The sequence below is a fragment of the Calonectris borealis genome, chromosome 7 (assembly GCF_964195595.1).
Source record: "Calonectris borealis chromosome 7, bCalBor7.hap1.2, whole genome shotgun sequence".
Taxonomy (NCBI): domain Eukaryota; kingdom Metazoa; phylum Chordata; class Aves; order Procellariiformes; family Procellariidae; genus Calonectris; species Calonectris borealis.
Window position 1 is genome coordinate 16,369,281 of NC_134318.1, and position 24,877 is coordinate 16,394,157.

The window sequence follows — 24,877 nt, forward strand, 5'->3', positions numbered from 1 at the left end:
TGAAGGCAGCGGTTGTCTATTCAGCAGAGAATCTTCAATTGTTTAAGCATAAATCATGTTTTCATATTCACATGACCTCAGCTGAATCTCATGGCAGGAAAAAATTACTGACAAATTAATTTGAGTCAGGTTTCTGCCTAATATCATACAGGCAAAGTTGGATGCATTAGAATTTCAGTATCAGTACACAAAATATTATGAGATTAATTAAGAAAATCCTGAAATGCTAAACGTTCACAAAAAAGTCTACAAACCCATTCAGCAGAAAGTCTTTGTGTGAGGCAGCCTGATCCCACGCAGGATCTCCCATCTGAGATAGCAAATATTACTACAGTGTAATAATAATAATAATTAATTTTGGCTTAATGATAAAGAGTGAACTCATTCAGGAAGGAGACCAAGAAATTACTGATGTTATCTGACCCACTGCCTGTTTGAAGATGAAGTATTAAAAATACATATATCACAGTAACTATTTGATGCCATGTATGGCATAACAAAAATAAATTCCACTGCTTTTCCAACAGAATGATTGTTCAAAGCCTCTTGTCATACCGAGAAAGATTTCAACTCTCAGTTAATTTAACAGGACTGAAACAATCTACTACCTCTCCTCTCCATTCATCTTAAGGAAGTCTAACACCATATTATCAAACCAAGCTAGCTGGACATAAGATGTTTCCAAAGGAAGCAAGTTACCCCATCTGTGCTTACCTCACAGAAAATCACCAGGGAGTTACACACATTTGGGAAAGGTCTGATACTGCTTGCCCAGAAAGTTGCAGTCATTGAGGGGTCTACTGACAGTCTCAGTGTGCCAAAACTGAGTGGTCAAGTAACAGAAGATCTGGATGGTACGCTACTTTGAAGATCTGCTTAATATCTAGTGAGAAGTGGAAAAAACTGAGGTGCTTTCATGCAGGATCAGATGATCTAAGCACAGGAGCGAGCTACTCTGGTGGCATTTGCTAGCACATCAAAGCTAGAGAATCCAAAACTCCTGCCCAGTAACAGCTGATCTTCATGCCTTTTAATGGAAGACTCGCCAAGGGCAAAATTTAGGCAATGGCTCAAAGCACTACCAACGCAGAAGCACATTCAGAGACATCCAGAGGAGTTCTCTCCCCCACAGAAGTCCACTAGTACTAAGACAAAACACTTACAAACAATATTCTGTAACTGACATTAAAATACTTTATTGGCTAGATATAATGTGCAGTATGGATAGAAATATACTGAAATACAAAGTCCTCTGGAATATCATGTAGAAAAACCACAATCCATATTTCTATATCTTATTTATATACATTGCCAAACATATTCAAGAGCTTGAGGAAGGTCATATTTGCACTTTTTTCTTCTCCTGAAAGCATGTCTAGTGTAGTCCAAGGCCTTTTTGTTTCTTCCACAGAAAATTGCACAGCTACCCTATTTCCTCATTTGGCCTAAAATCTGATGAAATTTTTACATATTCTTCTCTCCCTTGCTAGATCCTTTCAAGCTTGACTTCTGCCTTTTTTTCTCCCTTTGTCCTAGTATGCGATAGATTTTTTTCTTAGCCTCCTTTTGCCTCTTGAATTTCTGTTCATCCTCCTTCTGTTTAACTTTGAGATATTCTTTAAGCTGTTCCCGATGTTTTACTTTGGCTTTCTTTATCTTGTAATTATTCACTGTACTCAAAGCACTGAGTAGGGCTGAAATCTAAAACAGAAAATAGAGAATCAATATACAAACAGTTCAGATTTGTTGATCAAGAAACAGTTTAACCTCAGCAGAGCGTCATATAATGAATCAGAGATTCAGGGCAAGTTCCTAATTATTTCTGCACCTGTTACGCAATTTCTAAAATGGTTTCATCATTTATCTTGTTGGGACGTTAATCAAAGGCTTAGTATTTGTGAACTCTGATTTTTGGTTAAATACTATTTAAACAGCTACGCCTAATTGCTACTATAGAACACTTAAACTGAAGTTTTGATCTTCTTGCCTTTGCAAGCACTCTTTAATTCTCAATTTTTGAAGCAGAGTATTTGCTTCAAGTCCTGCCTTTGTTAATAATGCACAGCAATGACAAGTCAAATAAAAGACCGCAGCTGCCAATTTAAGTCACCCATAATGTGAGAGCACTACATCCAACTGAAATACCTTGCAAGTCCTGTGACAAAGACAAAAGTCCTATTTAGGCTTCAGGTGACCTATTAGTTTCAAAAATAGACACCATCCACTCAGAGCCAGTTCCATATACATACCACGTGCCAAACAGGAACAAAACAAATTGCAGGTGATTATTTTTCACTAGGAGCATATATGTCTTTAGCACTAGCAGTAGACTCAAGTGCTAAAGCAATAGTTAGAAATGGTCTAAGCAACACATTTACCCTTTAGGAGTCCTTATTTCAAAGTGATAATTACCTTCTTTTCATGAGGCTCCCTGATAACAGCTGGTCTCCACTGGTCTTTTGGAGTCTTGCCTTTCTTGTCAAGATTCTTAGGCTTGTTCTTAAAAGGCAGTGCCTTTTGCAGTGCTTTAGGAATGTGGAGCTTATTGAAATGCCTTTTCTCCCTCACAATAGGCTAAAAGAATTGATATAGAACATACATAAGATTCATGATCTTAAAAGCTTTTATTTTATTTTCCATCTTGCAGGGGAAAAAAACCAAAACACCATAAACAACAAAAACCCCCCAAAACACAAAAAACCCCACCAAACACTCAAAAAACGTTCTCCAGTGTCCTTGCACCGAACTGTGCATGGTATGTTTACCCCTATTTTACTATGACAGAAGTCTCAGTAAGCTTTTGGAGAAGACTCCTCCCCTGCAGATTACTTTATAAACTCTCACTGACCCACAATAATCTGCCTTCCACTGCTTTATTCCCCTCTTGTGCCAGGAAAGACTGGGCCTTGTGGATAAAAATATGAAGTCACACATGCATATGTATGAACACATATTTATACTACTCTCGGTCTGCACAGGTCTGAGGCAGAGTGCAAATTTGACTGTGATCACTGGTTTTAAAAAAAAAAAAAAAAAGACATCTCAAATATACCTTATAGAGAGAATCCTTGTTTTGTTTCAGTTTGATGCCTCGCTCATGCCTCAGCTGGCCTGTTGTCTTCATTCCACTCCAACTATTTTTCTCACCTGCTGGCTTCAGTAAGGATGTTACGGGGTTATAAAATGTTGGGATAGAAACAGGATACCAAGTTCTCACAAAGACAATATCTGAAAGAAACGGAAACGTTACTTGGCTCTGTAACACCACAGTTCATCACATGCACACTCTAGGCAAAGATTGCCTGAATAGAATAGGTAACTAACATCTAGATCACATGCTGGTATTGTGTTTGGTATATATACCAAATCTCTTCAATGTAGGCAAAAGCAATGTAACTATTTGTAAGCTTGGATTCTGCAAAACCCCATAAAGTCATAAACAGTACATATTCCTGAAAAGCAGCCAGCTGAATTCCACCCTATTCATTATTCATATTCAATTAAAGAACTAGCAACAGAGTTCATATATGTATCTGTGCCTCTACTATTACTGACAAAAACGATTTGCCTTTCCTCTGCCTATTTTAATAAAAGAACTAACTTGCTTTTATTTTGCACCATCTGTAATTCTGATGGGTTTAGGAAAACAGAGGTCACATAAACCCAAATAAGCATAAACTCGTATTCTCATCATCACAGTGATGCTCAGCAAACACAGGAGATCACTTCCCTATCCCCTGCATAATTGCCCCAAAAGGTTAGGGAAAAAAGTTAACTAGAGTTACAATGCCACTCTTTGGATTTCTCAAAAAAATGTCCTTCTAGCACTTGTACCACCAAATACAATTCAGCTTCATGTTCGAGGAGAAAAGCATACCATGCTGTGTAAAACACGTTAAAACACTCAGGTTCCAAGACAAACCTTTTCATCTGCATACTATATGACTTCTGAGTATAACTGAAAGAAATCCAACATAAAATGTACTTTTTAAAAATTTCATTCTGCATCTCACCAGATATTTAATGCTCTTTGAATTCACATCTCAATTATCAGATTCCAGAGATTCTGAGACACGCCTTTTCAATCTGTGAAGCAGGATGAAAGTTGCGTGATAACTTACAGGGAAAGTGCAACTTACCACTCATCAGCAACTTGTCTTCAAATGTTGCTCTGAAAGCACCTACTGGAGTTCGGAGGGCCTTTTTGATCTGTCCTCGGATACCACTCACAGTACGAATCGCTGCACCTTCAAATTTAGCCACTTCCAACTGAGAGTTAAACATTCCCTGGAAGTGTAAATTACCCACCATCATTCAAGATGCTAAGCCTCTCTCTGTGACCTCTGTAGGCCACAAAAACGTAAGTAATTCCCACAAGCATACCTTCTAAAGAAACAGGAAGAACATAACATCGTCTTCATACTAAGAGTGCTGATCGTTCCAAAAACCTACTGAGCTGACTTTAAGGTAAGCTACTAAAAGTAATCTACTTAGAGTCATATACCACAGGCAAGGCTTCTTAGCACTAAATATATACATTTAAAATTCTAAACCAGAACATATTTAAGAGAATCTGTCCAGCTCTCTTTTGAAGTCATTTGCTGGAACACAGCATAACTTAAAAGCAAGTAAGCTGCCTTAAGTTGCTAGCTGTGAGACTAAAATACAGCTCTCCAAGGTTTGTGCTTCTTTCATAAATCACAAGGAAGTCAGGAAAAATTCTGCATATGCTTAGTGCAAATACTTGAGTGCTTCACTGTTGGGATCAGTGCTTAGTTGCTTACTGCCCCAAATGCAGAATAACCTAACCTCTTCCTGAGCCTGAAAGCCCCAACTAAGGACAGCTGGCAGGTCAATGAAAATTCACTTCTGCAACACCTCCTGCCCCAAACACTTTTGTAACTGTACTTGTGAAGTCCTATGCACTGCTAGGAGTCATATTTGATCCCAGAGCTGAAATTCAGTGGGATCAAACTGCCTGAATGACACCAGGGACATGTTCACATTCTCACTGTGGGAAGCTAATCAGTGGGTTGGGGGGGAGGAGGGGGAAAGGGAAAGAAAGGGCGGGGCGAGAGAGGGAAATCACATTTAACGTGAGCCAGGAGACTGTACCAAAATTTTTGTCTGGTTAACAATAATTCATATTCATTGGCTAATGATCAGTACCTTTAGAGACCACACTGAAGAGAGCTCAAAAAAAAAAAACCAAGCAGCTACTGAGATCTAGAATACTATGCAACAATTACGGGGAGCTTCTGCCTTGGGAAAGACAGATGGACTCCCAGGTTGCATTCTTTCCTATCATCAGTACATGTGGTTTTACAATATACATACCTACATACCCACCTTAATAAAAGAAGTGTTCTTAAAAATTTTGAATGGAAAACCGGTTAGCTTTAATTTCTTTACAATAGTTATGGATTTATCTAAATCGAGCACAACTCCTGTTGCAGCAATCCGGAAATCAGGCTGAAACATACAGAGATGAAAGACACTGCTGAATGTATATTTACCAAACAGTGAAAAAACCATTTCACTGATACAATGTCACTGCTTTTTAAAGTCTGAGTTCATAATTTATAACCTTTACAGGAGTACAACAGCATGACAAATGGAAACTGACTTCGTACAGACTAGTTGAGGTGCTGCTGACATAACATTCCTACCATTCACTAATGAGATTTTCAGATCTGCCATTCTAATTGCCTTGGAAGCAATCTAAGAGTCCTTGTTACCTACCTCACCGTCTTCTCTTTATGAAACAGAATCTTACTCAGACAGAAAGTCTCAAAGGAGAAGTGCTTTGTGCACTGCTGTAAGTCACTATATTATGCTAGGGACACATGACAAAAATAACCTTTTAATACATATAACAAGATGACTGTACAATAGGACTTAAACAAGGCGTATTTTAGGAAGGAGATGATAATCACCACTCTGATTACTGTTGTGCTCGTTACAATGCCATGCAAAGCTTTCGTTACATGTTGTATGTAAACATATATCTACCTTTGGGTAATATATATGCAACAAAGATCGTATTTGATAAATACTGCTTCAATACTATTTAAATTAATTCAGATACTCATAAACATTCTAACAAGATGCAGAGAAATCACATTGAGGGCAAACTTTCTCAACAGGAACATCAGTATCTCATCCTGTAAAAAGGTTTTAGAAGTTATCTAAACACTTAGGACCTGAAAATCAAGTAGGTATAAATCCTTCCACAGAAAATAATAAAGCCATATTTGTCATTTTCAGTGTGGCAGATTAAAATTGTTAAAAAAAAAAAAAGCATCCATCCAGTTTCACAATACACCTTTCAAAATCTTGAGTCCACCTACTCTCTCAGTTCCTACATCATCACTGCTTTATCACATGTAAACCTTCTTCCCCAAATCCAAATATTTTATCCAAAGACCTACTGGAAAGCAGTAATCAACATTTTATGATAACAAACCTACCGTTGTGCCACTGACAGACTGAACTGCCAAAAATCCTGTCCCCTGAGGAGTGATGGGCCCTATAAGAAAATTCAATTAAAAATTTATGAAAAGCTTTACTACACAACATCTAGCCTCTATTTAAAGTCAGAAAGCTTAGAAATACATGCCAAATATTCTCAATGAATAAAACCAAAGAAAAGTTTAAAGCATTCAACCCATTACTCTCATACATAGCCCCACGAAAGTTAAAGGAATGGTTAACAAGTTACTCATGTATGGAAGCATTTGCAGGGCTGGGCCCATAACGTGTGCAAGTGTCTCTCTGCACACAGCCAACAAACCACGTTCCTCTATGATATGATACAACCTAGCAGAATGCTCAGAATTCAATTAAAAGCCAAATAATTCACAAATCATTCAAATAATTCATAAATAAGAGGCAATCGCCTTTTTTTCCCATACTATTTGGTGTTATTTTATATTCCACGGGGAACATGACTTTTTAAAGACTTCTCATTCCAAAAGCTACTGGCTGTACTACTGACACGTCCTGTAAAGCTTGAGAGTTTTATAATGATTAAGTGATACAGGACAGTAACTCCAGAATGCCCTCACCCCAAAAAGTTGCTCCACAATGCATATGTTGTGGTGTGTACTTCAGAAGCCTATGACGCCCATTGTGATCTTCAATGTAGAACATGGGGATAGTCTGAAATCGCCTCCACCCTAATGAGAGGATTAAAGGATCACGTGTCTTAAGTATCTTCTTATACCATCGGTGCTTCTTCAGGCGCAACTAATTAGAAGAAAAGATGAACAATGTTATTACAGGATAATAACATTAATTGTGAAATTCCAGCCTTAATTTTCAGGAATGACTGAAAGCAACTTCCATCTACACCAGAATTTTTTATTCAGTAAGCTTTATATCTTCGAACATTCTCATTAACACTAGGTTGACTGCAAAGATAAAGTTAATCAGTATTTCACTCACTTTGAAGTCATGTTTGTATGCATATGAGCAAGTATTATATTAAAATATAATATGTGCTAGTAACTCTTCTACAGCCGCTTGTCCATAGACCATGAACCTCAGAGTACAACTTAAGTTTGCAATTTAGCAATCACAGTATCAGACCTTAGTCCTGAGACATCTCTGCAGACGAACATAAACAACAATAACTTCTTCTTCCAGTTATCCAATTAAGCCTGTAAAAATCCAGTGTCTGCTACTGTAGAGTTAGTTGTGTCAAAAGCAAATCCCCTATTCAAGAGACAGAGACGAAGGTTTCTCTCTGTGTTTACTGTATCTTTAATAAACAGAAAATAAGTAGTAACTCCAGACCCTCTGAAGCACACCTGTACTGACATAAAGTGCACTCACAGCTTTGGCTACATACCTGTACATATCCGACATTTCCTTCACTGTTGCCTAAACCACCCAGGATAATAGGATAATGAGGGTCAAAATTCAGGACAAATTCACATGGGACATTCTCAACCTCTATTCGAACATACATCCCAGGCCGGAAGCCTTCATACTGCACTCTGGTCTCATCATCTTGATCTTCAAATTCCGCTCGATTAAGCTATGTGAAAAAGAGCAAGTCACCATGTGTTTTACAAAATTCAAGTATTAACAACTTGTTCATGAGGTGCCAGTTCTATTTAAAACATGCTAACGTTTATATAAATCTTTCAGGAAAGATCTGACAGGTTTTGTGACTTTATTCAGAACAAGATCTCTGCCACCACGAATTCCTTCCAATTTGAAATCCCAAGTGGGCCTGTTAGTCTACTTGAAAGACAGTACCCAAGAGAAGCAAATGACTGAGTGACTTCTGATATACCTTTCATAACGGTGACTTTGGATTTTAAAGATACAACTGTCAAAAGTACGTTTTTGATTTAGAAGCCCAAGTACCTTTTAAAGTTTATGTCCTGATCTTTAAGGTGTCACTTTATGAGGAGGCTGGGCTCCTATCTTCCTTAGCAGCTTAAAAATATTTCTGTGCATCCTCACACTGTATATCACCAAAAGGGTCTTTTAAAGCTCTTCTGTACCATATGAATGTAGATATTGTGTAAATATTTAACAAGACATCCTTGTGAATAACAGAAGCCTCACCCTCCTGTTCTAGCTCCTGATGTTCAGCTACCTATAAGATGACATGTTTAAGCAAACTAATTATTAATTTCATTTCTCAAGGTATTGAGATATGGCACAAATCTTCTGGTCCAAGTTCACTTTTTCTAGAAGCCTTTACACATCCCCAGTTTGAGATCCTTGCCATTCCATCCTGCAGTAGGAGTGTTGTTGATAATGTATTTACGTAACAGACCCCAAGCAAAACAGTTGTAAATTATCTCATATTCTTTTACTGGAATGTCCTTTTTTACACTTTAAGTGCTCTCAGTAAGCACATCAGCACACCAGAGTTCGTATGATCACTTATGGCAGAGGCTAATGCAAGAAGGTAACAATTTAATGACTATTCAGGGCAAGATTTTGTCAGAAGAGAAGACAGTGAAGTTCTTAGCAGTATAAGCCAATGTTCTTCCAAGTCAGCCAAAGAAAGAAGCTACTTTTAAGCTTACAAGATTTTATCTAAAAAACCAAGGCCTGGAACAAAATCAACACCTCCAATTCTGGATACAGTTACCCTGAAGACTCCTACCACACACACAGAGCAATGGTCATCAATTATTTTTTCCTTAAAATAACTTGACAGTTTGATGAAAAAGACTGCCACACAGAACTTGCTTATCCGTTAATAACATTGCAAAAATGACACTAAAAATAATACCAGGAAAATATTTGACACAAATTAGCATGAGAAAGATTTTCACCTTCCTACACATAAAAGGATGCCTTTTTTTTTTTTCTCCCCCCTCCTCTCCCTGGAGCGGAACCTTCTCTCTCATGTTTTGGGTTGGTTGTTTTTTTGAGACCTGTCATGCTAGTTCCACCACTAAGGGACAAATGGGTAACTGTTAGAAATTTTTAGGTAGATAAAGTTCAGATGACATGCCGACTTATTCAGTGATTTAGAATCTGGTTAACTACTTAAGTCAATTTAAATTAAGGTTTCAGTTGTTTGGCTTCTTTGCTTGTTTTCCTTTCCAGCTAATGGAATCAAAAAGTTCAACCACAGAAAATCGCAAGCATATATTTCTTCGTGTGTACTTTCTGAAGTAGCTCCTGAATGTCATGTGTATCTCCAGAAAAAAACCTTTGGGCAAACTCTGTGGGGTATTTTGAAGATGTATAGCCAGATAAATAGCCAAGTTAAGAGCTTGTACCTGTGCTTGTTTATGCATTTCTTCCTTAAGATCATCAAAGTACGTGGCATCCCCTTCATCATACTCTGCATCAAACATTTCTTTCAGTTTCCGTTTCTTGTCTATGCGCTCTTTTTTCTTTTCCTCTTCCTCAGGTTCTGGTTTGGATATTTTTCCATCTTCGTCCTCTTCTTCACTTCCAGACTAATCAACAGTAAGTTATCAAACACGTAAAACAGTTCATTGAAAACATCCCATTCTGATTAATATATATTATTAAGTAATATTTTGTATAATGCAGATTATTAGACACTTCTAAAATATTTCAATTTTAGACAGAAATTAGTAAGTTATTCATACAAGAAGATGTAACTTCAGCAACAGCCAAAACATTTCATAATCTAATCATATCCCTTTTCACTGAGAAAACTTCTTGACTTAGCATTTATTTTAATGTCAGGGAACAGACCCTAGAATTGACCTATCTGTTATTCTACAGCTAAAATAAGCACACACAATAAAAGAGGAAAAAAAGAAATTGTTCATAGCACTGAGTAATACTGCACTGGAAGGCAGCACTCTAGAGGCCAGAGAGGAGGAAGTTTGTTCATAGACCGTTTGAAAACTGCCAAAATGATGCCATCACCCTCAATTTTATAATGAAATGCAAAGCCATCAAGTTGCTCAGTCCGAAAAAAATTTGATTTTTCAATCCGTATTGTCACAGATAACTACAGCTCTGTTCTTGGAAGACATTCAAGTCACAGCATAAAATTGCTTCCACCGGCCTCTTTTATGCAGATATGAGGAATGACTAGGAAACTCTGTCAGTTTCCATGATTTGTTGTGTTTAAACAGAGCTCTATAATCCTCTGCGTCAGATGAAATGACACAGTACAAACAGTTACAATCACATTTGGTTTTAAAATACTTCTCTCATACCTCCAGATCCACCAGCTCTTGATTAAGCCTGACACCTGCTGTTAAATAAGTGAGGTGACTTCTCCTAAATAATTAGCTTTAAACAACAATTCAGTTTGAGACTAAAAACATGCCATTCTAGACATTTATAGTTTCCAAAGTCTGCAATATATATACCCTTTCTTCCTTGTTCCATTGATTTCTTTCTTATTGATTCACGAAAACTAAATTTATTACATAGGACGCCTATCACTTGACCGGAAACTCATAATCATGTATGTTGCTAAAGAACATAAAAATACAGGTCAGACCTCATCTCCTTCAGCAGCAGGCTTTCCTTTGTGCACAACACCGGTTTCAAGATCTTCAAAATCTCCATAGAGTTCTTCTGCAACAATAAGCACCCAAGATATCTGACAGTTAACCATTCTGTTATATTGCAGTTAACCATTCTGTTGTATTGTTCCATACAATTTCTCATATTTTCAGTACTGTTTATTTCTCAGTACCGCTTTGTAGATTAGTTTCAACCCAAATATTTTTTCTTCCCATCAACAGTTTTGTAAGTCCATTCTGCCGTCCCTATAGTTTCAGCTGAAAATTCTTAGCTGAACTCCAGTGGCTCCTCCTTTTTCCTTTCAATACCCTTAACTTTATGTTTTCAAAAATGTAAATAAAGTTTAGATCATTCCAAAGGACCGCACAGCACATTGGTTAGCACTCTAATGACCAGCAGAGCAATCGAGCTCCTATCTTAAATTTAAAAAAATAAAATTAATAAAAAATGTAAATATTTTTAAGTTAAATTTTTAAGTTAAAAAGAAATGCTTATAGAAGCCTGTCAAACTACAATCATTTTGCATATAAGATACAGCCATATTATTAAAGTTTTCTAAATATTTCCTAATTAAAAAAAAAAAAAAACAAACAAAAACACCACCTCCAAAACATCTGAAGATAGATCTCACTTTTCAGCTAAATGTGAATGACCAGTTTCCCTTCCCATTAAAAAAGAATTTCTGCTTATTTCTGCTGAGACTATCCAAAAGAATAAACCATACATAGAAGATGAATAGCTAAACTCGGACACATAACACGAAGTTGGCACGGCCAAGTGTTGACTAAGGACTCCACTTCCTAATTTAAATTATATACCCTATTTTTCAGAGAGTAAATTTTCAGAATGTGCTACTTGCCTACTGTTTGTACACAGATTTACAGCAACATTTAATTATATTAGTATCTGTATAATACTTTATGTAACAGTTTGAAGAAATTTGCAAATATATCACTAATGCAAAACATTCTACACACGTAATTACAAAGTCGTACTTTTCTTAAAAATCCTGTATACATTAATCATTTTTAGAAGTCTTGCACATACCATCTTCCTCCAACAACTTTGCTGCATCTTTATCATCTTCCCACTTTCCAGTTACAAAGCAGTCTCGAATACTGCTCATAACCTGCAAAATAAGCATCATTGCCTTGCACAGTTACAGCTTGCCATCAACAGAAACATTCTCCAATATGTTCCGCACTCCTCCATCAGAGATACCACCTCAGAGATAATCTGATATTCTCACGCACAGCTCCACATCAAGACATCATAACCAAAACTACACAATGCCTCAGCAAAAGCAGGAGCATGAAACCAACTCAACTCTTGCCCAAAGGTCTTTACACTAACAAGGACTCTACCCTACATCATATTTTCACTCGTGATTCCCCTGCTTTTTACTTTTCTGTAAATAAATAGCAAACTATGATCCTGATCCACCAAATAGTCAACAGAGCCAAGCATTAAATTGACTTATTTTAACTTTCCATTCCTCTAAGAAAAGACCTTGGAATCCATTAGCTAGTAAATACTTCTAACAGCGTGTAGCAGAAGACATGACACTCAGGCTGTAGCTCCCATAGGTCTGTTTCAATGACAACTCAGTAGTACTTTACGAGACACAGCCAGGACATAACCAGTATAGGATATGCAGAAGCAATTATCCAATGGCATTACCTCTTCTAAATCCCAATCTTGCGGCTTCTCTATCAGAAATTTGGAGCAGTCAAGAGCGTTAGCCTTCTGTTTGGATGCTTTGTCTGGACGGCTGACACGAAACAAACCTCCAAGTTCATCACCTGCATCCTCACTCTTATGGTCCTCATCCTCAACAGCTAAACGAAACGTACAAGCTGTGATTATTTCCCCCACAGTACATGGATTACATTCATTAACAACCTCTCTTCTGCCTTATGTTTCACAATACCTGCAGTAGTTTGAGGAAAAAAAGATGCAAACTAAAAATAGTTTTAAATATAAAAGACAAGAAAAAGGTACACTGATTCAGTGTAAGAGTTAAATTAATACCCTCACAAGGACAAAATAAAGTGAGTAGCAACCAGCGAGTTACTATACACTGTAATTATAGTGAACTTCAGTTGTACAGTTGTTCGATATGGAAACACGTCATTCCTTTCACAAATTCCACATAGTTCAAATTTCTTTGAACAACCTGAAATCTGGTTCTATTTGCATAACTGGAATCATCTGAAAAAATATTGCCCAGTAAGTAAACACAGGATGTTCATTCAACATCATAAGTAGAAACAATACCAAAACGACCTGTGAATAGAAACCACATTAAGCTAGTCTGTAAATCAAGAATACCGGACTAGAGAATCTGTCAGCAAATCTTCCCGCTCCTGCACTGTAGAAGGCTTACAAAAGCCAAGTTTTCATTGTGTTCTACAGAGGTTCTGCATGATGAGGTTTGTACACTCAGACAACTACTGGAAAAGTTGTGAATTAAACAGGACAAATTACATAAATAGCAATTTTCTCTTCCTTTTAAGCCAGCTAGGGTTTTTTTTCTTGACAAACATCCTTATTACAGACATGATAATACTAAGTCACATCTAAGAGAATATTCCACTCTCAGCCACTGTGAGACAGACAGCCAACAAACGACATCCCTTTATGAAACACATCAATTACTACAATGGATCTGCACAATATCTACCAGATAATTATATAAATGACTGAACTTTAAATGTTTGAGGGGGAAATGGTTGTACCAGAAAACATAAGCAACAATCGAGTGGTCTGGAAAATGAGCTCAAAATGCTTTTTATTGGAAAAGTAAAAACTGCCTGCATTACAATTGCTAGTGAAAATTAGTATCAGCAATTAAAAAAGTCAATTAACTCTCCTCAGGCCTCCCAGCAAAAGACAGCTCGAAAATTCAGACCTGCGAACTTGGTAACAGCTAAAAAGCTACCATATATTAAGACAGTACAAGTTTCCAAACAGATTTGTACCTGTTCCGTAGATGAGTTTACGAAGATTGGGGGTTGAACGTTGCTGTCTTAGGAAGGCCTGAGCTGCCTTCTGCGTAAGGTCCTCTTTCCACTTAAGCGCACCTAAAAGGGGAAAAAATTTGCATTCTACCTCCAAAAAACCCCAAAATTAGGAGCTACACGAACAATTTAGATAAGGACATGACCACAACACGCTTAAGAAGAACCCACAGTTTGTTTTTTTCATACTCCATATATACACAGGAACATAAATTGTGGCTAACAAATTATATCACTGATTTTTTTTTCTGATGAGTCCTAATTTTAGGACAAAATTTTAAGAGATTATTAGCAATAGTAACAGATTCGATTATTTTCTTGATGATACATGTATTCTTCACAGACTCGAAGAATGGTTGAGGTTGGAAGGGACTTCTGGAGGTCACCTTGTCCAGCCCCACTGCTCAAGCAGGGTCACCTATGGCAGGTTGCCCAGCACCATGTCCAGACGGCTTCTGAATATCTCCAAGGATGGAGATTCCACAACTTCTCTGGGCAACCTGTTCCAGTGCACAGTGAGTAGTTAATACATTTTAGTAACGTTCCCCCAAGGACGTTTTATTCTTTCTAAATGTAATAGACCATCATAATTTGTTTTACACACATAGCCATAAAGATAACAGTTAAAGAGAAATGTATGCTAAATCAATGAAGTTTATAAAATGAATCACCTCCATCTCAGAGGAAGGAAACCTGAGACCTGCATACTACATTGCAAATCAAAGGCTTAAGAGCAGATAATCCCAGGTTTCCTAACTTGAAGTTTGCCAACTTAACAACTATATATATATTTTGGAGGGGCAACATTATATAATATTTACTAATTATAATATCCTTTAACAATGAACCCAATTAAAAATAGACAGTAAAAGTTTTTTAACATTTACAGTCTACCTGTCGTGTCAGCAGAAAAATCTATTTTTTCTTCATACTCCTCTTCGTCTCTCAACAGATTCTCCACATCATCATCATCATCCTCAGCTTCTACAGCTTTAACTTTAGTCTGTCTAATACTATCAGCTTTCTTTGCTTGAGTGTGCCGAAATCCCTTCCTATTTGACTCTTCAACTTCTAATTCATCATGTGATCCTTCTTCATCATCGCCCTCATCGAGGGAGTTTTCAGCCTCAGATTCTGACGCCTCTTCTGCTGTGCAGTTTCCCGAATCTGTAGTGAGCACTGCTTTTCTTTTCAGACTGTGATCTGAGATTTGTGATCTCATTTCTGTATCTTCATTATTTATTTCATACTGCTTAGATTCAGTTACTCTTTTGCTTGCAGCCTCAAATTCACTATCTGAGCTTTCATTTTCATAAGTCCTTTGCTCATCCTCCTCCCCCTCCTCATCATCATCATCTTCCTCCATCTCATTCTCTTCAGGGGCAGTTTTTCCTTCTTCTCCTTCAGAACCTATCTCAAGATCATCATCACTGTCTGCAAATGCTGGCAGTTCATTCACAGCTTCTTCTTTAGCCACCTCTGTTTTCAGACGTTTGGCTCTACCAAGAGCTATCTCTTCCCTTAATAGGGCTCTGTTACTTTCCTCCTCAGCATCATCTTCATCATCGCCATCACTTCCATCCTCAGACATTGCTTCTTCTTCTTCTTCTTCTTGGTCGTCTTCCTCATCACTTACTGCATCATCATTTTCTTTCTCTTCTTCTTCAAATAATGCCTTCCGACGTACTCTTCCGGTCTTCAAATCAATCTGTCTCTCTTCTTTTGGCATCACAAACCTGTTTTCCCAAAGATCACATTTGGGGTAAGATGGTAAAGTACAGGGAAATTTTAATGAAACAATGAAGCTTTATGTTAATATTCAAAAATATTTTTTAATTTTATTTTTTTTTTTTTAAAAAGAGCGCAACGTTATGGAGAACACTAAAAAGGCAATGGAGTTCTTCAAGTACGTAACGCCTCTTAATTCAAGAGTACACCGGATGTTATAGCCATAAATAATTGCAAGAAATTTCTTCATTTTCCATGGAATGAAAATAGGTTATACAATGAATTTTACTGGAGATTATGACTGCCATTCTACAAAACTCTGAAGAAAAACAGAAATACGTTACTTATATCAGCAAGGAATTCCTGGAAGGCAGGACTATACTGCTTGCAAAACTTTTCTAATGTCAATTATTCCTACCTCAAAATATACATGTGGTCTAGAAGTAGCCTCAGAAGAGGAAGAACTGGGCAATAAGCCATTCTACTAACTGTGCTCTATTGAGAATTTCTTCTTAATTAGAGCCTGAAATTAGAGATTCATTCATGCTCAAACACTGCTCAGCATTCGAAACTTACTCTTGTCCTACATCTTCTGAACCTAAGGGTCTAGAGTCCATGAAGAGAGAGACCTTGCTTGATGCCATCTTAACATCAATGGCTGAATGTGTGGAGATGAGGCTCTGAACTAGTTCGTGATTTGGTCTCACTTCCTCCTGGAAAGCCAAGATTTTTTACTTTTCAATTAAAATGAATAAACAAATATCTAATGAACAGCTAACAGAGTCATTAATCTGCCCAAAACAGTAGAAATATACATATGTAAGAAAAAATTCCAAAGCATTTTAAAGAAACATTTTCTCAGAATAGCAAGGTTTCCCTTCCCCTCTTCACATTTCAAGAAAGCATACAATATTAACTAAAGAGGGCCTCCTTCACAGTATGCAACCACTACAGTAAATATCAGCAAGCACAAATTATCATAGACCCAAACGTATTTAACATTTAGCACAATACAGGGGAAAACAGCGGAATCCAATCTGTTTATATGCAAATGTTTTCCACCTCTCCCTTTGACCAGTCAAATCCTTCAAGTATTCTCCCACAATCACCCTGCCCTGCAAAATAAGAGTGATAATATCCCAGTACCAGGAGTTTTTATAAATCTTAAGTCAATGCTTGGAAAGTTTATGAAACTAACTTTAGGTACTTATTATTAACTGATCCTTCAAATGTTTTGCACAATATTTTACACAGAGATAATAAAAATATCCCTCCTCTGAAATCACTAGAGGAGAAAAAGAAATTACCCACTACAGAAATATAAGGGTTGATTATCTTAAAGAAGCTTACTTTTAAACACTTATTTTGACTCTAAGGATAAAAACCACATTTTGCAAGACAATTCAAATCACCAACAACATTTCCTTACCTCTTCTTTTTCATGAGCATGACTTCCACCAAGGTCAATATAAACAGCATCTTTATCATATACAATGCCCCCAACTCCTGAAAGAGGGGCATAGACTAGTTTCTCTTTCTCATTTAAAGAACGCTTCTTCTGCTGTTCAGGTAGAGCACAGGGGTCTGGTAGGAAACTCACATCACTCACTGTAAAGTCTCCTACACCTGGGATGGCAGACAAGGGAAGCAGTAAGCTTTTCACAAAGTTTTGATTCTGAAATTTGTACAATTCACCACAAAGAGACTAAAAAAAACACCAAAACATTGCAGCATTCAGTGATTCATCAACAGTGAGCTCTGTATCGAACATCCAATTCTTCTGCCTTACCACTGAACTTAGAGAAGCATACGTAAGTTCACCAGAATACTGCAAAGCTTTGGGTTTGTTTGCTTGTTTTTTAAATGACAAAACTAGCAACTCACTTTTCTGAGTAGGTCTATAAATTTATTATTAAAATATTTCTGAATTTAAGCTTTTAAATCATTCACTTAAAATATTAAATTTATTCAATGAATATGAGAAATTTTACATAAACTTAATTTACTTTTCACTATTAGGGCTGGTATGTTTTGCACTTCAAGCACCTTTTAAAGCGAAACACCTTTGAAAAACTTCAGACTGCCAATATTGTGTTTAACACTGCAATAAAACTGCATAATTAAAAGCAAAACTATTTACAAGGATTTATTTTTACAAAAAAGTGTATTACGAAAAATAATTTCCAAAAGCATAACGTACTTAGAAAGGTGAAAAAAATGTATTTTACAATGTACAGTTTAAAGATAGAAATCATTCCACAATAAAAATAGCAACAGCTATGTCGTTATTCATAGATCAGTACAAAAATAGTTTTAAGAATCTGATAAATTACCTGGCATATGAATTTGACTTTTGTTTTTTAAGTGTGCTCCTCTCAAGTATCCATAAAGTGATATCTTCCTGTCACATTTGGGATTGATTCGAACATCTTCCGGGTTTGTCAACTCTTCCATTCTACCCAACATTCACCAAAAAAAAAAGTTAGAATATCCAGCAGTCCTAATAGTAACTTCCAAAAAAAGGTAATTTGAGAAAAGAGAATTGCGGCATCACTGCTGCCACTGCAAGCTCTGCAGACTCTAATAATCAAAATACAACGACCAGAAGAAAAAAAATCCACGGGAAAGAAGATCTTCCAAAAATATTTTAAAATTGTATTTTAAAACTTGTATAATCATGTTCAACAATATATTTTCAGAAGACTTATTGACATTTCACTACGCATGTACTGCTTTTCTTAGCGCATTTTAATTACTGTTTATACGCTTTCCACACACAACCCTCCTCAAATCAACTTTGCCATTAGAGGGAAAACAGAATAACCACCTTATGACAGCTGAAAGACGCATTCCCTGCAGGCACACAATACCTTCTTCTCCCTTCTTTGCTCATGGCGGTGAGCAACACGAAAACCACCACCAGAAAGGGGAGAGGGCAAGACTGGCTGTTTTCAGGCAGATGAGGGGGAAGCTCCTTGCAGAGCTCCTTTCTACACTGCACAAGGGAGGCAACACAAACACACAGCCGAGGAGGAGGATGGGACACACGCTGTGCCTGCAGATCAGCTTAAAACTGACCCAGCAACCAAAGTAATTGTAACAGTTATAGCGATCTAAAACAACGTTGCTAAAAGACTACAGAATATTTTTTTCTCATTTTCCCCTCTCTTTGCTTGGTGTATTTTGCAGGACTTTGCATGATGGTTATCTACTGCTCTGACAATTTTTTCTAAAGAATTAGAGCTTTGAAAGAGACTTGTTCTGAGCACCTTGGATTCTTGTGGGAGTTTAGTCATAACTGTAAGCATTCTGGCAATAAAATATGAAAGGTGAGGTAATTTCTCAGGTAGGCACAGCCACCATCAAGATTACTTTCATGTTCCAAAGAGACTGTGAATCAAATGTTATACGTGGAGATGGGAGCAGAAGGGAGGTTCCAGGGAACTCAGAGGACTAATTCACCAGCTGTTGTTAAATTGCTGGAATGCTGTTTCTTTTCCACAGAAATTCAATATAATAATCAACAAGCAGGATTATTTTAATTTTTTTTTCTGTGTTTCAAAAGCATTTACAATATACCAAAGGCCTATCTACATGATCCCATGCAAGTGAAAACTGAATGGCTAAAGTTATTGGCACAAACCTGAAGAGTATGCTTTCATTTCCCCAAAGCCATCTAGACAACAATAAATACCCATTCACACACAGAGCTCACTGGCTCTAATATTACAGTTTTTTTCAAAAGCAAGGCGCTATCTATGCTGAGATTGAAGAGCAGAGAGAAAAGCACACACCTGTCCGCAAGAACATACGGATGAGACGTTTGCCAAGTAAGAGGTCGGAATTTCATAACTGAGATAAAACGCCCCAAATTGTGAATTTCCTGCTTTTGATATTCTCCGTGAACCATCCCAGACAGATAAAACAGCTTAGCACCCTAAATACATTAAAAAGACATAAAAACATTAAACATCAACTTCATGCCTACAAAACTAAAAAAAGGTAATGCAATACTAATTTGTAAATCATAATTGGAAATTACAGGTTACAACTGGTTCCAAAAGATCAAACTAACTAGTTTACTTCAACATGAAAATTGCCTCCTAAATCTTAGGGGAAAACAATTTACATCCAGAAAACCTCCTACAAAGGTTAATTTGTCTCTCAGACCTACAAGCAGACCTCCGTAACAGACCTTTTTGCTAGTATCACATGTTTAGTAGCTAGTCACACTGGGATAGAGAATAATTACCCAAGTATTTTAGCAAACAGAAGAAAGACTACATAATCTGATACAACATCAGCATTGTCCGTTTATAGTATTATTTAAAAGATGTAAGAACATAATAAATACTTAAGTATTGCCCCACTTTTAATTTAGCTTCCATAATGCAAAATATATGGAAAAATGAATGTTGAATGTCATACCGGATACACTTCAGTCCAGAATCTGTGCTTTAGCTTCTTTTTAGTCTTCTTTAATTGTTTGTTGTTCTTGAATGTATCCAGGTGGGTAAGAACTCCCATCATTTTGGGAAAGCCATGTACCTGGCAAATGTTCAGGAATTCAAATGTTTCCATCTCAAATCCAAAACTGGCATCAATAAGCATTAGAACCTGAAAACACAACACCAGCATTTCACTATAACAATACCACAGGGCCCACATGAGCTAATTTCAAAGACCACACCTTTAAGGTCATAAGCTTCTCAGGAACTAAAACCTTGCAAAAAGTTTTGTTCTTTATTTTCATAGAACTTGAAAATCAACTTTGGCTTTTTAATTGAAGTATGGATCTTAGCTGCTTTAGAAGTCAGTGGGGCTTAGGAAATCAAATCTCTTCTTCCAGTCAATCAAATCTCCTTTATATAGATTTGATTTGCTCATTGTCTCCGAGAAAACTATAGAATAAGGCTGCTCTACGAATGCAATAACATACAGTATCATAATAAGGTCTGAACAGGTGTTTACTTGGTGAATTTAAAACATGCAAAATTGAGTATCCTCTAATATTTGCAGGAATGTCTGAGAAAATTAATAAAATTTTTATATCTGTGTCTTCGATGCACTAATGCCTCTAAGGCCAAGTCTTCTGGTAAAATGAGACAAACTTACTTCACACATTGCTATTACTGTTATGCATCACTAAAACGCACTGACACAAGAAAACAGCACCCAACAGTCACATGAAAATGGAAGCAAAGTCATATTAGGACCTCAGCAATTAAGAACTTAAAACGCATGGGAACTGATGACAGAGATCTGCAAGCAATTATGTAATCTCAGCCTCCTAACAATAAAACCAAATAGATTCTCAGCATCACCATGTGCATGCAGAATCTCAAACATTCATCACATCTACTAACAGAACATTTTTGTATTTTTTAATACGTCTCCCTTCCTCAAATAGAAAACATGCAAGTAAAACAGTATCTGGATTAGCACACGCATGTATTTAGATATTTAGGTAGTTAACATTTAGATAAGGATCCCAAACCCTAATCAGCTATGAATAATATACTCCAAATCCACACATAAAGTAAAACTCTAAATAGACCACTGGATTGTGCTTTGGGTCCCCAGGATCAGTTGACGTAATCCACTGAACCAAAAGTTACAAGTCAATTACAATGGTGACCACACTCCACTGAAATCAGTCGCATTACTACATAGCGATCTTCAAAGATGGAGACATCAGAGTGCATCAAATAAAACCAACTAGTAAACTAATACATATTTCTACTTTATACATTAGCTGAAAGCTTCTTGACTAAAAACCATTTTCAGATTTTACATGGTTTGACCAAATCCCTTAATGAAAAGTCACTTTATCACATTGGCTTGTTATAAGATCTTCCATTAAAAGTTTACCAGTTGCATTAGCAATGAAGTTCAGTTGCATTTCCCCTCCTCCACATCCTCCCCACCATCACACACACACTTTATTTCCCCCCTACCCCCCGGATAAGGAAAGTCCTAGGGGTTGTTCCAAAATATTAGGTTTATTGTCGAGCTTAGTCCTGTTCTCTCTGAAACCAGACAGTTTTGCCTTTGATAGCAACAGGTAGAGAAATCAAACATTGGTGCAGTCCAGTCAAAAGTAGTATTTTCAATATAAATTATAGTAGAAATCACGTGCCATTGTTAACTTACCAAATCAGCAACTTTAGCCAGGTCAATCATTGTGTTAATGTCACATCCACATTCAATAATAGTTAGCCTGCGTTTTTTACCTGAAAACAGAATTAAGAATCAAAAACTGAAACAGAGGGAGCAAACTAATTAGTCCACTGTTTTCTTTTCAGATCACATTCCTGAAGTTCCTAAAGAGTATCTGGGGCTCAAATTCTTGCCTAACATATAGAACGTCCAACATGCACCACTGCAGAAGGGCCTGTTTTCAAACGTTTATACCTCTGCTAAATTTTAGCTTTTTGGTTTAAAATTATCAGGTTGAGTTCATTTTCAAAGGAGTTGTTCGGTCTTTTCCAAAAACAATGCTAATAGCAAAAAAATGGTGTTGTTTTTTTTACTTTGGGGAAAAAAAAAAAATTCTCTGCTTCTTTTATCTTTAGTGCCCCAGAGTTAGTACTGTGGATTTTATTTTACCACATATTTTTGTTCTGTTGACATTATTAGAAAAAATACAGTCTGTTCTAGCCTTTAAAAAATAAGAGCAGATTTACATATCAAAAAATTTCGTAACATGCATCCAAATAGAAAAAAGTACCCACTGTTAACTTGGCTTGACTAACTTGAGTTAGCTAACTGAACTTTAGACAACAGGAATAACAACTTTAAACAACTATAAACAACAGGTATCATGTTTTTTTTTCTTCAGGTTATCAATTGCAAAATTCAACCCTTGAGTCCCAGTAGACCAATTAGGAAATCCAATTTAACACATGAATTTTCCTTTCCATTTTTTCTTTCCCATATTTGACAATTATCCCTTGCAAAATGGAGATTTATTAGTTAAAGTCTCTGAAGAGTCTACCTGCACCAAACATATAGTTGTCTGCATCCAAGCAAGATCTCTCTTACAAATTGGTTCTTTGAGCTGCTGTGGGCTGTGCTCCCCCTAGAAACTCAGGGATCCCCCTGGTAATTTTCAGAGAAAAGTATGAAGGGAACAGACTAAGACAAGTGGAAACTGGGACTGAAAACTTAACAAAAGGGAAGAAGAACTGACTATGGGGTGAGGTGGAGAAACGTAACCAGAAATGGCTAGGCAAATTAATTCTTGGCTTAAGAAAGAAAGGGACACAAAGACAGGATTATAGGACAGGGAACCTGAAAGAATGGGAAATGCGTGTAGAGGTTAGGATGAAGCCAAAGAAAAATAGTTCAAAAGGGAAAATAGAACCCAGTGGAAAAGGAAAACTTGGGAAAAGTCTGGGGATGGAAAAAACTGGAAAAAAAGCCAAAAAGGAAAAAAAAAACCAACAACACAACAGAATTGGGATCCCAGCAGGGTGGAAAACAAGTTTAGAGGGACAAGTCCCCCGAAGGCCTAAATCTCACTATTCTTTTACTGTTAATAAGTATGCCTCATAACACATCCAAATGATTTCTTAAAAATTACCAAAAACTATGAGAACATGAACACGTCCTAGCTCCAAAAGCAAGACAAATAAGGAGCGCAAAATAAACATTTCCATTTCTCAGATCTTTGTTCTCACCTGAAACAATTGTAACAGGACCCCGGATTTCAACCAGTTTTTGCCTTGTGAAGTTCTTAATGAGACATTTTATTAAGGTGCTCTTCCCAACCTTGGGAGGGCCGACTACAACCACCACCACAGGAGGTGGCTCCAAAGGAGTACGGTCAACCACAGGAATGTGATGTTTTTTAGTCTTCAAATCCTGAGTTCTGAGAAGAAATTTGTAATAAATAAATACAAGAACTTACAAAGAATATCATTTATTCTTTGAAATTCTCCAGTATTTGCAAAAGCTTGGACACAAAGGTTCACCGAGAGGCCAGATACTAATATGTATGCAGAACCCTCACCAAGTCTAAGGAGCTATACGCATTTTTTTTCCATTAAGACTAACACAGCTGTACCACGTAACACAGATGCAGAAAGCATCACGCTGCTGACACACACGTAAACTACAACACAACGCAGTCAACGATGAAAAGCTATGTAAGCACACCAGTGAAAATTACACCGTGTTACAAAGTAACAAAGAAACCCCAGCCAATGCCTATTCATTCCGCCAACCTTGCATGCTCTATAACCAATTCCCATTTCTTACCTATGGAAAGTTCTGGCCATCCGCACAGCAGACTGGACCGTAAAGGCTTTGGGGTTTCTCTTCCGCGCATTCTCCTCGTCTCCTATTCCTAGATCATTGAGATAACGTTTCCTTTTTTTCTCTGCCTTTGGCCCACTATGCTTTGCGCGATGCTTCTTCTTCTCTTTTTCCTCCATCTTACTCTTTCAACAACTGTCTACAATCAATACGACGTAGATTGCTTCTGTGTGATACTGTGCACAGCTGACATAGGAAGAAAACGCAGTTAGCACACATAGCATACGTATACAGCATACCTAGGAGAGAACAGCAGCACCGCGTGAACGCTACTTAACCGTCTGAAGGAACAGCTAACTTGTACCCTGCCGGGCCGCACATGAAAAGCGCCGCAGCCCACCCAGCGCAAAGCAGCACTCCTGCCTGACCCCAGGCCCTGCGCACTGGCCGGGGCCACCACGGCCGCAGGGCTCGGCCCAGGCCGGGCTCCGTGCCCGGCAGGACGCGGGTCTCTCTCCGGGCAGGCCGGCGGCTGCTCCCGGCGGCGCGGGCCTCACACGCAGCGGCGGTGCGGGCCGGCGCAGCGGCAGGGCCGCTACTGTACTCCAGGGAAAGCCGATTTCCAACGCCACCCGCGGCAGGGAGCTGCCGGGCACGCCGCGGGCCGGCCCCACGGCCCGAGGAAGGGGAGAGAGCCATCCCGCGGGGCTGCTCCCTACGGCCGCCGCCGCCACCTGCCTGTCCCGCCGCGCCGCGCCGCGCCGTCCGCGTGGGCCCGCACCGACCGGTCCCCAATCGCGGCCCCCCGGAAACAGAGGCTGTGCCTGGAGTTCCGGGAGAAGCAGCTGCGACGGAGCCCTATTGCCGGCACACACGGC

The 24,877-nt window shown here is 37.9% G+C and overlaps 1 protein-coding gene across 3 annotated transcripts; it reads right to left on the reverse strand.

Moving 5' to 3' along the window:
• Nucleotides 1-1,171: 1,171 nt before the first annotated feature.
• Nucleotides 1,172-24,828, reverse strand: BMS1 (BMS1 ribosome biogenesis factor). 3 transcript variants are annotated; one of them, XM_075154367.1, is made up of 23 exons: nt 24,738-24,828; nt 24,003-24,245; nt 23,423-23,613; nt 21,894-21,973; nt 20,169-20,357; nt 19,535-19,677; nt 18,074-18,195; nt 17,170-17,366; nt 16,317-16,453; nt 14,907-15,748; nt 13,974-14,075; nt 12,673-12,830; nt 12,040-12,121; nt 10,967-11,043; nt 9,756-9,938; nt 7,853-8,041; nt 7,068-7,248; nt 6,471-6,529; nt 5,350-5,472; nt 4,140-4,287; nt 3,053-3,228; nt 2,413-2,574; nt 1,172-1,701 (listed from the first exon to the last, which is right to left on the reverse strand). In XM_075154367.1, the coding sequence occupies exons 2-23, from the start codon at nt 24,176-24,178 to the stop codon at nt 1,465-1,467; spliced, it is 3,954 nt and encodes a 1,317-aa protein (XP_075010468.1). In that variant the 5' UTR covers nt 24,179-24,245; nt 24,738-24,828; the 3' UTR covers nt 1,172-1,464. The 3 variants fall into 3 exon arrangements, with proteins under 3 accessions (XP_075010468.1, XP_075010471.1, XP_075010469.1); XM_075154370.1 differs by lacking the exon at nt 24,738-24,828 and adding an exon at nt 24,338-24,352; XM_075154368.1 differs by lacking the exon at nt 24,738-24,828 and having other exon boundaries at nt 24,003-24,494.
• Between the last annotated feature and the right edge of the window lie 49 nt (nt 24,829-24,877).

Coding starts and splice junctions, on each gene's coding strand:
- BMS1 (XM_075154367.1), bottom strand. CDS start 24,178: ATGGAGGAAAAAGAGAAGAAGAAGCATCGCGCAAAGCATAGTGGGCCA. Junction 21,974..23,422: donor TCCTGTTACAATTGTTTCAG/GTGAGAACAAAG, acceptor TTCTGTTTTCAG/GTAAAAAACGCAGGCTAACT. Junction 5,473..6,470: donor AGTCTGTCAGTGGCACAACG/GTAGGTTTGTTA, acceptor TGTATGTTTCAG/CCTGATTTCCGGATTGCTGC.